At 39.2% G+C, this 12,767-nt stretch overlaps 1 protein-coding gene across 1 annotated transcript in view; it reads left to right on the forward strand.

The window, feature by feature from the left end:
• The window catches only part of dnah7 (dynein, axonemal, heavy chain 7), a 77,030-nt gene that overhangs the window by 10,875 nt on the left and 53,388 nt on the right, over window positions 1–12,767 (forward strand). The window contains exons 18-22 of the mRNA XM_073474307.1: window positions 100–467; window positions 1,941–2,127; window positions 9,303–9,496; window positions 11,905–12,103; window positions 12,311–12,451. Coding sequence (XP_073330408.1) covers window positions 100–467; window positions 1,941–2,127; window positions 9,303–9,496; window positions 11,905–12,103; window positions 12,311–12,451 — 1,089 coding nt within the window. The remainder of the gene's footprint in view (window positions 1–99; window positions 468–1,940; window positions 2,128–9,302; window positions 9,497–11,904; window positions 12,104–12,310; window positions 12,452–12,767) is intronic.

The raw sequence follows: 12,767 nt of genomic DNA on the forward strand, positions 1-12,767 counted from the left end.
TTTGTCCTTCCATCATACTTAATAAATATCAATTAAAATGGGAATGTCTGTCCACTACATTATTTAAGTCTTTTCTTTTGTGCTACTCCTCCCTCATAGGTAATGTGCAACCCAGGCTTACGTGAACGCCACTGGGATGCCATGTCGGAGGTGGCTGGTATCTCCCTGCAGCCAGTTGATGGTCAGGCCTGTGTGGCTCGCTTCATATCCATGCAACTTGACCAGCACCTTAGCAGCTTCGAGGGCATCAGTGAGGCAGCCAGCAAGGAGTACTCCTTGGAGAAGGCCATGGAGAAGATGGCCGGTGAGTGGGGTGACATGGTGTTCGTTCTCCTGACCTACCGAGAGACGGGCACCTCCATCCTGTCATCTGTGGATGAAGTGCAGATGCTGTTGGACGACCACATTGTGAAGACGCAAACCATGAGGGGCTCACCATTCATTAAGCCTTTCGAGGTGGAGATACAGTAAGAGATGAGAAGATTTGCTTAAGAATTATTTTCTTAGCTTCTTTAAATAAATAAATTCTGTAATGTTATTGAGTGTGTACACATGGTAGGACTAATTGTTATTGTTCAAGTTAATGGTGAATTGATATTTTTAAACCTGGGCCCTATGTTTATATATATTTGGAGTGTAAATGACTTTTGGAATTTAACTAGTAGATGCAGAGAAATGACCATAATGTATTCCTTGTGGGCGACTTCGACCGTCAAAGTACGTCCACTAAAAGTTGTTTTTGCCTCGATAGGCTCAGTTTGTTATTCTAAGCGTCTGACAGCTTTACAGAAATGATTCCTACAGAGACAGACCGTCTTTGTTGAAGAGAAAAATCCTCTTTGTTCGAAACAAACAAATAGCAAACAAACAAATAACAAAACAGATTTTTTAATTTAGAAGCTGATAGTGAGTTAATCACTTCTGTCCAGAAGGACTTGGACTGCTGGACAATCCTGCAGCAAGTATCTACAATCATGCCAGCAGAGATAAGAGGAGCTTTTGTTGATGTTTGGAAGGGGTAATACAATGTTTATGTGCATAACTCTGAATCTTACTGACTTAGATATTACCAAAGAGTTCCACTCTGCAGAGGCGAGTGACACTCTTTACATCTTGCTCCTAATGGGTCTCAGCTGGAGCATTAATATTTGTAGAATAATGAATCAACAAGCTAAACAGACCCGATACCTCTGACTGAAGCTAAACAACCTGAATTCTTTGTCTGTCTCAGACTTGTAGTGACATTATTCTTTGTGAAACTTGGAAAACAACGATTTCAGTCAAGCACACTGTATAATTCTTTCATTACTATTCAATTTTTTATCTGTATCTCAGTTCAGCAAATGATAAAATTTCCCCATCCACTATAATTTGTGATATTATTGCAATATTATGTTGCTGCCAGGCACAGTTTGACACAGGATTCCCTGCAGCTTTTAAAAATGCATTGTGCCATATTGAGCAGGATGCCAAAGCAGTTATTGTAACATTTTTTGTACTATCGCATGAGAACTTTACAATGCAATTATCTAGCTTTGTGGGTGGGAGAGGATGATACCATAGTGAGGATAAAGAAATTGTTTTTTTCGGAACATTCCGAGCCAATCGCAACTGTTTTTATACTGTATGTCCTCACTACAGATCAGATAATATTTGGCATTTAAGGCAAGATAATATTAATACATATCTAGGATTCCAAAACCCCTTTTACCTTCGAGCGGTGATAATGCATAATGATTCATTCAAAGTTTCTTATCCTCCAAACAAAAGCGCCAAAAGGGAATGATTTTGTAAATGTAGTTAAGTGATATTACTTATGGTTGGTGAAGAATTGCCTTTCTTTTTTAGTGTACCTGAGATTTAGAGATTTTAGAAATTCCTTTTACAGGTCATATAGACCCTGTTACCACCAAATTTCATATACTCATGTTCTCCTGTAGGGAATGGGAGGGCAAGTTGCTGCTCCTCCAAGAGATCCTGGATGAATGGTTAAAGGTGCAGGCCACTTGGCTTTACCTGGAGCCCATCTTCAGCTCCCCAGACATCATGACCCAGATGCCTGAAGAGGGACGCCGTTTCACAACTGTTGACAAAACCTGGAGGGACACCATGAAACAAGTTTCCCTGGTAAGTTGTTAGACTTAATTTGGTTTTGTTGTTTGATTTTGTTCCTTAACGATCTTATTATTGTAACAGGCTGGACAATGGTTAGGAAGACCATCTTTAATACATTTAAATTTCTTTGGAGAGGGATGAGTAAAAAAAAATGGCCCTCTTCTTTGGTGGATCAATAGACTATCACTTTTGGCTGACCTTTTGTTCCAGGAGTAATCTACACAGTGCAGCAGGTTGTAAAATCACTTGGCTTTAAAGACGTGCAAGTAGGTGGTGGCCAGAACAAAAAAACTGCTATGAGCAAGGAAAATTTTCTTTGACCAAAAGTCCATGATCAGAGAAAGAAATGTCATAACTATTGAGGTATTATTTACAATTAATATTTGTACTAGGTAGTGTTAGGAAGGTCAGCCTCTTTAAGGCAGATTTGTTTCTCAAATCAGATCTAAAAGACATAGTGTCTGCACTATTATTTGCAATCATCTTGCCCGCCAAACAATCACATTGTCAAGTCGCTGAGGAGATGACTTATATCAGCGCGACTCCACGGACTGTTGCTCTATGGCTCTGATACACTTCTATCACTATGGATTTGAGTAACACAAATGACACTTTGAAAACCAATAACAGCGGGAAGAGTGGCCAGACAGAGAGGCATCTGTAGAAATCACATTTTAAACCACCTTCAAATGTTTGGATCTGATTTGCTGTTTTTTGCTCCTAAATTCAATCTGGATACATTCTGGATATGCCTTAAAACAGATATCGACCAGTAGTCTGAACATAGCCTTATAATGTTTAATAAAGTAACGAGTAATGCACAATACAATACTTTATTTGAATAATGACCCCAACGCTGTTGGTGATACGTCAGTGCTAGCCTAAAGGAGTGCAATGGTGTCCCTATCATTACAGGGAAGGCTTTTAGCCCATGAAAAAATTAAATACCCTTATTAAATAAGCAAACTATAAAGTCTAAATCTAAGTAGTTAGGATGTACTCAATCTTTTTTAACATTTTTCATCACCAACTCAAAGTAAATTGTTCTCACAGTCATAGAACGGAGAGTTAGAAGGGCACACAGTGACATACTTCCCCCAAACCCAAATACTCAGCCAATTAAAATCTTGGTTGAACAGGAACACATTCAACCCATCCAGCATACGGAGCTATTTCCTACAGAATGGGTGCTGTATTTTTATCATTTCTTTATAACTGGAGTGATATTGATCCTCTATAACTACACCACATGTTTCAGTAATGTAAAATTAACCAACAGTTGGAAATATTCACGTACTGATCAGTAGGTTTACTGGACACGTCAGCAAAAGGCTGGTTTTTATGTTCATGTTGGAACACTGTGGAAAACAAAAATCATTTTTTGACATATACTCAACTGAAAAACATACAAAGAGATTATAATTTCACCTCACCAGGAAACGCTTTGTGAAACTGTCGGTGGCAAACACAGTTAGTTTGCAAATGATTGTGTTGTGTTTATATCTATGTTTTACACAGCGTCACAACTTTTTTGTAATTGAGATATACACAGCAAAAGCCTGGTATATTGACAGGCAGTGTACTAATTAAAATTTAAGCTTATTTACTATAATCAGAATGACTTTAACACACACCTAAACAAACCAACATGCACAATTGTGAGAGTGACAGCAGCGAATGAAATACATAGGAAAACAAGAGGCTCACAAGTATATAGTAAAAGCAGAAAGGAGTCTTTAGACTGAGATAGGGAGGGCAAGACTGCAGAATGAGGAGGGAATCAGCAGGAAAAGGATAGAGAACTGGACAGAAACAACAGAACGAGGATAAAAAGTCAGTGTTGCACCAGCATCCTCAAAGAGTTTCCAAAGGGTAATTGGCGTCCTCAGTAGACCTGAAATGAGACACATCAATTTCAGGCAGTGTCCTCCAGAAAGCCCAGCCTGACTGCACCATCAAATAGAAATTATGGATTTTGTCTGGAAGAGGCAGGGCTACACTGAGCCACAAAGAAAATGAGGTCACCAAGGGACAGGGAGCCTACACACACAGATGCGCATGCGTACTGTCCACAGTGAGTTGTGTACACTGTGTTGTGGAGCATGTTGGCACAAATGTTGGTATAGAATCTTTTACACTTGCATTTTGCTCACGCTTTTTCAGGAAAATAGGGCCCCATTTCTTAAGTTTATTAAACTTTTTCAGTGAAGTGATTACTGTACTGTATGTATGCTAGGAAACCATTCTCATACATAATGCTAATGTTGACTTTAAAGGATTTTTTTATGACCTACATGAACAAAGGAGACCATCAGCGGAAAGATTGGCTAGTTCTGCGTAGTTATTCTTACTGCCTGTCCCCGCGTCGGCTTCCGACTTGGAAGTTTATCATCGCAGGCAGTGTTGCTCACACCTTTATACACAGGGGCCGCCAGAATCAACCAAAAAAAAAAAAATGGAAGTTGTTTGTAGCAGCTTTAATAAAAGTCATATTTAATTATTGCAAAAAGATTGCTTTGTCACAAGCCATTTTCTGTTTGTGTGTTGTTGTATTTTGTTAACTGGCTTAGCCTCCACACTGCCACTTAGTTAACTTAATAAGCTCAGACAGTCAGGAAGGATTTCTCATTGTTACCCGCTGTGTCAATTTAATTTTGTGTTGGCATTTTCTTCCTTAGTAAGGTAATTATGTAGTTTCAGGGCACTGAAGATTGTCAGTTTTCCAAATGAATAGGCTGGTACCTGCTTTACTGCTTACTGTCTGAAAACACAGTGTACAAGGTTTTCTAGTCTTTGTTGCTGCACTAGCAACTATGACTGGCTGGAGAGGAATTCTTCTTTAACTTTTGCCTTGTAGAGTCTCCAAGGACTATTAATGCATATCCAATACAGCTAATTAAAGCCTGTGTGTGTGTGTTTGTCGAGCGGGGAGACAGAATGATTTTGCTGAAAATTGAGATGATTTGGAGAGACAAGGAAAAAAATATCATTATGTGTATTATTGTAATTTCAATATTGAAAGAAATTATTTAAATCTCCCACCCGTCTGTACACAGTTAGTCCGGCACAAAGGTTACATTCCTTCGTGTGATTATTTATTAAACTGCGGTCAGCCTTTTAGAGGATCTTCAACTCACTGTAAAGTGCAAGAAACACACCATACTCAATATTACATATACCACTGTGTGGCTCAAGAATCTTGGGTGAGATTGTGTGAAAGATTTAAACACAATTTGTTGCACAAGATGTTGACATGAAAAAACTAACACCTGCCTGTTTACTGCTCTTAATTATTGATTGTAACAGTTGAGAACCCTTAAGCATATTTGAGGCACTTTTAAGCACATCACTTGTAGTTGTAGGTAGTGGTTTGTAATAAGTAGTGGTATGCTTGAAATGTTATGAAAACACAATTTCTTTCTTTCTTTCTTTCTTTCCTTCTTTCTTTCTTTCTTTCTTTCTTTCTTTCTTTCTTTCTTTCTTTCTTTCTTTCTTTCTTTCCTTCTTTCCTTCTTTCCTTCCTGTCTTTCATAATGGTTGCGCAAGTCATCTCTATAGAAACCTATAGTATCTCAGTAGTCTGGGTAGCACCTGATTAAAGAGTGGGCTTTGGTTACAAGATGGTTGATATTGTTTGTGAGAAATGTAAACTATCAGAAACAAGAAAACTGGCTTCTTTTTTTTTACTGGAAGTGTTCTTTAATTACAGATGATTCTGCTCGTCATGTCGTAATCAATACACTAGCTGGAGTTACATGGACAATATATCTTCGACCTGAAATCCATCTGAGTAGAGATTCCAATTTAACTGTTTACATGGACAGAAAACAAAGCGTTCTGATAAGATTTACATGCCCCAACAAATTTAATCAGAATTGTGAAGCTTACAGTCTGCTTATAGCTTATGGACCCACATTGTGTCCTGAGAACAATATTAGCGTTTCTGACTGGTTGGACTCCACCACCAGTTCTGCCTTGCTACCACCATGTTTCTGTTCCCGTTCTGTTCAGTCTCTTCCACATGAGCTAGTTTTATGTGGCATTGTTGTTCTTATTGGGCTATTGTTCTAATTATTAGTGGAATATTAAGGTTCATGTAAATGTTACTGAATGGCTACCAATATGGACATGATTGTTTTAGATATCAGAAGGGTTATCCTAAATGAGAGTAACCCAAACCTAGCTGTTCCCCAGGACATCTGAACATTGTTAAGAAACAACATTGATAATAAAATGATGATTTTCATTTTGCCCTTCTTCCGTAATCACTCATATATCTTGCTATGTTTAAATCCAATGATTCCAATTCACCATGCCTTGTAGGGCAGTTATAGTATGATCACCCCTCTGCGTTCGCTCACACTGCATCAAAATCTGACAAAGAACACATCCTTTCATCTCGTCCATTGCATCTGTCAGCAGGGCATGAAATTGGGATCAGCTCAACTCCATACTACCAACGAACAGTGTGAGCAAGAAAGCAGGCTACAGTGCAGCTCTCCTACCCACAAATCACATCAGGGTCTTTGTTGGGGTTGTTGTCATTAGATCAACCACTGGGAGCTGCTCAAGATCCACTGATCTTCCAGTGCCTTCCAGCTTCCACGTCTTAACTCCCTTTTCCTCCACTTTTCCCTTTTTGCTCCCTGCTTTAATGTGTCATTTATCTACCATTGCATGCACAATTGCAGATAAAACAGGGCCAAATCAATTTAAAAGACTTATTTCTATGAACCTGCTTCCTCTCAACGTCGCAGCGTACCACGCCGCTGCTCTCTCTAATGAGCTGAGGAAGGGAGAAACAACATCGACCATCTGAGCTCATAGGGACGATGACTGACATATTGTTTACTAATAGACCAATGGATTCACACAGTAGCAACACAGTTATAATCAGGAAAAAGAATAGCTCACTTTATATTACTCTCACTCGTGCAGACATAATACTCTGCTTTGTCCTGGGTGCGAAGCGTGTGTCACATTAGAACAGCGTAAAATACTTTCTGTAGGTTATGTTTTCGTTGCACAGATTTCAGAGTTGCTTCATATCTGCTGGGGACAGTGCCTGTCGCCCATTGAAGCCATCTGTTTTGTGCATGAAAACCACATTATCACACATAATACATGCATTAGAACATTGTTATCCCTTCAGCGTGCTCATGAATAGCTTCCCGCTGGCACACTGAATATAAAAATAGCCCTCTTATTACATTCACTCTTAGAGAATGGGCCAAAATCACAAGTCTGATGAAATCTATGAAAAGCCAGGATCACAGTTAATCAATCAGACACCCTCAACCTGTATAATTGGATGATCCATTGAAATGCAGTCAAAGCTTTATCATTTTATTTAGTGTCAGTAACTGTATTTTTTCTGCATACTATTGCAACCTTATTATAATCTAAGTGGTTTTAATTTCTGTTTATTACTTGTATCATATGATGAACCCATACTGGAAAAAGCCCCTTTGACATGAATCAACAGCCACTGCCTCAACTTGAGTCACCCTGAGAAATCAATACCAAATCATGAGAGATCAAAACATAATTATCTTATTCTAACAACTCTTTGTGGTTCTGGTTTTGAACAGAACTTGAAGAGATTAATAGTTTCTTTCAGTGGCCAGGCCTCTTTTTAATGGACAGTGACCTCTTATCCGATACAAAACAGAGGTGTTGCCAAGTGAAAGCAGTGCACTAATGTACATCCTCCTCTTTGCTGCTTTTCCAGCAGTATTGATTGTAGATTTTTCCAAAGCATCTGCTAATGTAGAATTATTTTTATTACACACGAAGCCCAACACCGAATATCTGCTGTGTCAATTTCTTTTGTCTTACTAGAGTCTATGGTGTAATATGGCGATATCATATCTATAATGTCTTTCATTGTCATGTTATTTGTATGTAGATGGTTTCATGTAAACATTTCACCTTGCATGTCATTAGAAGGTGTGAAAGCTCTTGGATGGAGTTACAAAGCAAAAACAGACTTGAGGCTAATTGATCACATCAAACAATGATGAAAGCGCCCCGTCCTTTTGAGGGTGAGCTGTTCAACTATATCAGCTGTTTCCCTTACGGTTAGATTGTATCCATTTGCAAAAAGTAGAAACCATGTTGACAAGTGTTGCATCCTTTAGAAGAGTGGTGTTACCTCTTGCAGGGTGAAATAGCAGACTGGGTTAATGAGGATTTAAAACATTAAAGTTTTCTGTTTTCAACATCTCTACCTTCTATTTCTTTACAGAGTTGTTTGCAATAGAAGGCGGAGATAGGATGCTCTTATGTGACTCTGTTTTTTTCCCTCACTTTTGTTCCCACTGGCTCTGTGTTCTGCTCCTTCCTGCATTTTATTTCATTCCATTCAGAGGGTGATATCAGACTTTACGCTTCATTTCAGCATCGCCAACATTTTCATACAAGCAGGTTCAGGCATTCTCTGTCCAACCTTGAAGATTAGATAGAGTTTTTATTTAGGGACTTCCTGGGGGTGACAGTTCGAGAGGATATTGAATTAGTGTACAGATGGGATGCTATCAGAGCTGAAATATTTCATAGGTGCTAGACAGGCCTCAGGTGAAATCTCTATTACTGTCCCATCATAGATTTTTTTTTTTTTTTTTCACGGGCGCTGTGTGACAAGTGGGCCTTACTGTGGAACACAGAAGTGGATGTTGCTAAAGGAAGATATTGCAGTGTTTTAGTGTTACCTGCAAGGCAGCAGTGACAACACTGCACTGCTGGAAAAATATGAACACAACAACCTTTTGTCATATGTTTCCTAAATAAAGTTCACTAAGAACTGTCGTCCGCTTTGTAGTTGGCCATGTCATTTGACTGGAAAGTGAATGCAATAAAATTGCTGCTTTCTTTCAGATATAATGGCCTTGACTGCTCCATTCGAAAAAGCTTTACAATCCAGAGAGACAAAGGAAACTCAGCTTTGGGTAGTTGTCAGCTATTTGTGCCAGTTTACCACTGTCAAACAAGAGATCAGATACTGAGAACTTCAAATGAGTCTGACATGACCTGAATTTATCAGCTAACAATTGTTGTTGACTGAGAACCTTCATCAACATCTAACAACATGTTGTTAGCCAATGTTGGCTGTTAGTTAGAAGCAGATTGAAAGTACTTAATCAAAGTGAATATTTGCTTTAAACACTGTTCCCTCCTATCTGTGTCAGGACAAGCATGTGTTGGCAGTGATAGCCATCGACAAGATGCTGGAGAGGCTAAAAAAGTCCAACGAGCTTCTGGAGATGATCCTCAAAGGTCTTAATAACTACCTGGAGAAGAAGCGTCTCTATTTCCCACGGTTCTTCTTCCTGTCCAATGAAGAGCTGCTAGAAATCCTCTCTGAGACCAAAGACCCCACGAGGTAAACGGCTTAAACATGCAGGCATAGTGGTGCACACAGCCATAATTATATTTAGTTTTATCAATCATTATCCGTGATAACAATTAACAGCATCAGTGGATATCTGTGTATGTAGACAATTATAAAAAAAAACTAAACTAAAAATATTCAGCTAACTAATACGCCTACACAAACCTCCAAAGTGGTTCCCCAGTCCTCACTGATAACCAACCCTTGTCTCAGTTCACCCAGAGCGTTTGGTTAATAATGAATGTGATTCCACACATAAGATGTTCCAGCCTCTTGCTCTCTTCATGCCATTTCTATTTCTCTTTTCGTTTCCACTCTGCAATCCCTCTGTTCTCTCTTTCACTTCAGGGAAATGTCATCACATCAGTGCAGATGCACACAATCATGAGCTCCTCTGTAAAGAAGGGATTTCTTCTGTAGGCTGGGGAGGGCAGTGTAATGACGGGAAAGTGCTAGTTTGATATTTTTTTTCATACACTGGTTGCTGAATGTTACGCAACACTGACAAAGGGCTTGCTTTTATTACAGGATACAGAGGAGGCAAAGTACCCAAAAGTTTTAATGTTTTCACATCAGAATACTTGTTCCTATTTCCTGTTTTCCCTGAATGTTTTTGTGCACAGCGAGTGTAGCAACAGAAACATAGAGATGTGAACCAGTCTAGGAACTAGGAAAGACTGTTTACTGTGTGACATTTAAGAAGAGTTGTATAACAATAAGAAGGGCCTCGGTGGACATTGCACTTAAGTTGCAGTCACATTACTCAGGACCGCTTCATTGGGGTGACAGTTGGAGAGGGTGTTATTATTAAGAAGATATATTATATAGGATATATCACAGATCCTTAGAAATTCTCTTTTTAAAGAAATAATAAGTAAGAATTCTGCACTAGTCCTTTCTTATATATATTGTTGAGTTGTATACTTATGTTATCCCAAATGTTTCCAACAATGTACACAGAAAAATCCACAAGTTTACTCAAGGTAGTTAAAAACATGGCCTTGTCTGTGAATATTTCTCAGAAAGATTTTCATCAGCAATGGTGGTTGTTGGTGTGCTCACCACCAGTGAAGCAAGTTTGACCGCAGGATCATTTTCGTTTATTCGTGTTACTCGCGGAACTGATTCTGATTCTTTGCCCCAAACAGCCAGATTACTCAGTGTACATTAGCTATAAGATAGCAAGCAATGGCACAGACTTAGGGTGTGTCTGTGTCTGTCTGTGTGTTTGAATTCAGGTCAACTCTCACTAAATTCAGCACTCACCAGAGACTCTAGTTCTGTCTCTCCTTCTCCCCTCTTCTCGGAAATGTAATTCGTCTAATAAAGTACATTTCCCCACCAGCTTCAGTCAGCCTACAACGTAACAGAACATAAGCACCCAACAATGGAGCTCAGCTAGGCAGTTCGCTGCTGCAGTCAGGTTGATCAATGGGAGTGAAGATAAATCTACTTATTAATCCGGAAAGTTTAAAAGTAATCCCTGAGCTCTCCTCCCGTCAGTAAACGGCTCCAGATCAGACAGAATCTGATGTGACTCCGGGTATTTATTCGTCCAGAAGGTGTGGCTCTGCACCTGACTCCCTCCTCAAGCTGGCTGACTCTGAGCAGCTGTGAGACTGTTAAAATTAATTTGTGATTGTAAATAGTTTACCAAAATAATCTGGACTCAAATGAGTTGTAGCTTCAAGACAAAGCTTCTTCTCATGCTTTATGTCAGCATGTCTTAATGTTATTTGTGCATTGCCAAGAGTTTTCATTGTTCATTTTCAAAACATAATTTCACAGGAGGGGGACAGGCGTTCATACTGGGTGCATCATTACTCTTTTATATAATAAATGCAAATTTTTACATCATTATCTGCAAAAATCAGCATGCACACTCATTTTAGATATGGACTAATAAACTACCCTCTAGGGGTAACCTATACCCATTAAAAGCTCTAGTACGTAGAATTTTTTTGTGATTATGGCATCTTTCAAACTATTGTTTTATTTCTATTCTGTTTTAATTTATCTTTGTAATGGTTTCAATCGAATACAAATCTTCATCAGAAAAATTGTTGTTCAACAGCAACATATGTAGTAGTCCGTTACCGTCTACACTGGATTCATTCATACACAGTTCTGCTGTGCTCTCAGAACATTTTGACAAACCTCCCAGCCTGTACACAATCACATACTTGTGTGCATTAAGTGTGGGTAAAGTTTTTATGCGACCAGTGAAGTAAGCTGCATTGGTTTAAATGGAAAGAGATCTATGTTACAGTTGTCATTGTTCAAATTAGTAAAATGTCCACATTGTGTCAATAGTACAGTGTGATTCAGTTAGATCAGATATACTGTAGTCTTTAGACAATACCTTTGTGATTCAGTTTTCTCGCCTTACTCTCCTCCAGGGTCCAGCCTCATCTGAAGAAGTGCTTTGAAGGCATTGCTAGTGTAGTATTCACCGACGTGCTGGACATCACCCACATGAAAAGCAGTGAGGGCGAGATGGTGCAGCTGCTGGATATCATTTCCACCTCCAAAGCCAGGGGTCAGGTGGAGAAATGGCTTCTGGAACTCGAGAATGGCATGATTGCCTCACTGCATAAGGTGATGTGTGGATTATTAATGATTGTTATCTTTAAAGCTTCTTTATTCTCCCTTGTTCAAATAGGATTAGACTCACTCGACTCAACATTTGACACCAAAACTGAGCTCTGAGATTCAAGGGCTTTCCCCCTATGCTTATTATTCTCTTCCATGATACATGTGGGACCATGGGAGTTAAAGTCTCTGTTGCTGCTTGGTCCATTGTAGGTAATTGGGGAGGCAATCGAGGCGTACCCCAAAGAGTTGAGGATCAACTGGGTGCGTGCTTGGCCAGGCCAGACGGTGCTCTGCGTCTCACAGGTCTACTGGACGAAGGACATTCATGAAGCCATCATTTCAGGACAGAAGGTGATCAACTGCTTACTGTATACGATGACATGCATTGTGTTTTCTGAATCGTGTTAGGGAAAGGTCCATTTTCGTATTATTTTGTTGCCTGGGCTCTTTGATACGTAAGCTCGCTTCCCAGTTGTGCCTCTGATGTACAGTATTGCTACACATACATACAAGTCATAGAGATGAGTATCTGTTTTTCTTAAATATAAATGACTATCTTAGAAAAACCCAGAAAACCTAGAATTTAATTTAACACACTTCCTGCTGCAGAGTCTTGTAACCACTTGGATAGCCCATCCACTGCATGCACTATTGTAAAATTTTGTTT

Source organism: Pagrus major, chromosome 9 (genome assembly GCF_040436345.1).
Source record: "Pagrus major chromosome 9, Pma_NU_1.0".
Lineage (NCBI taxonomy): Eukaryota > Metazoa > Chordata > Actinopteri > Spariformes > Sparidae > Pagrus > Pagrus major.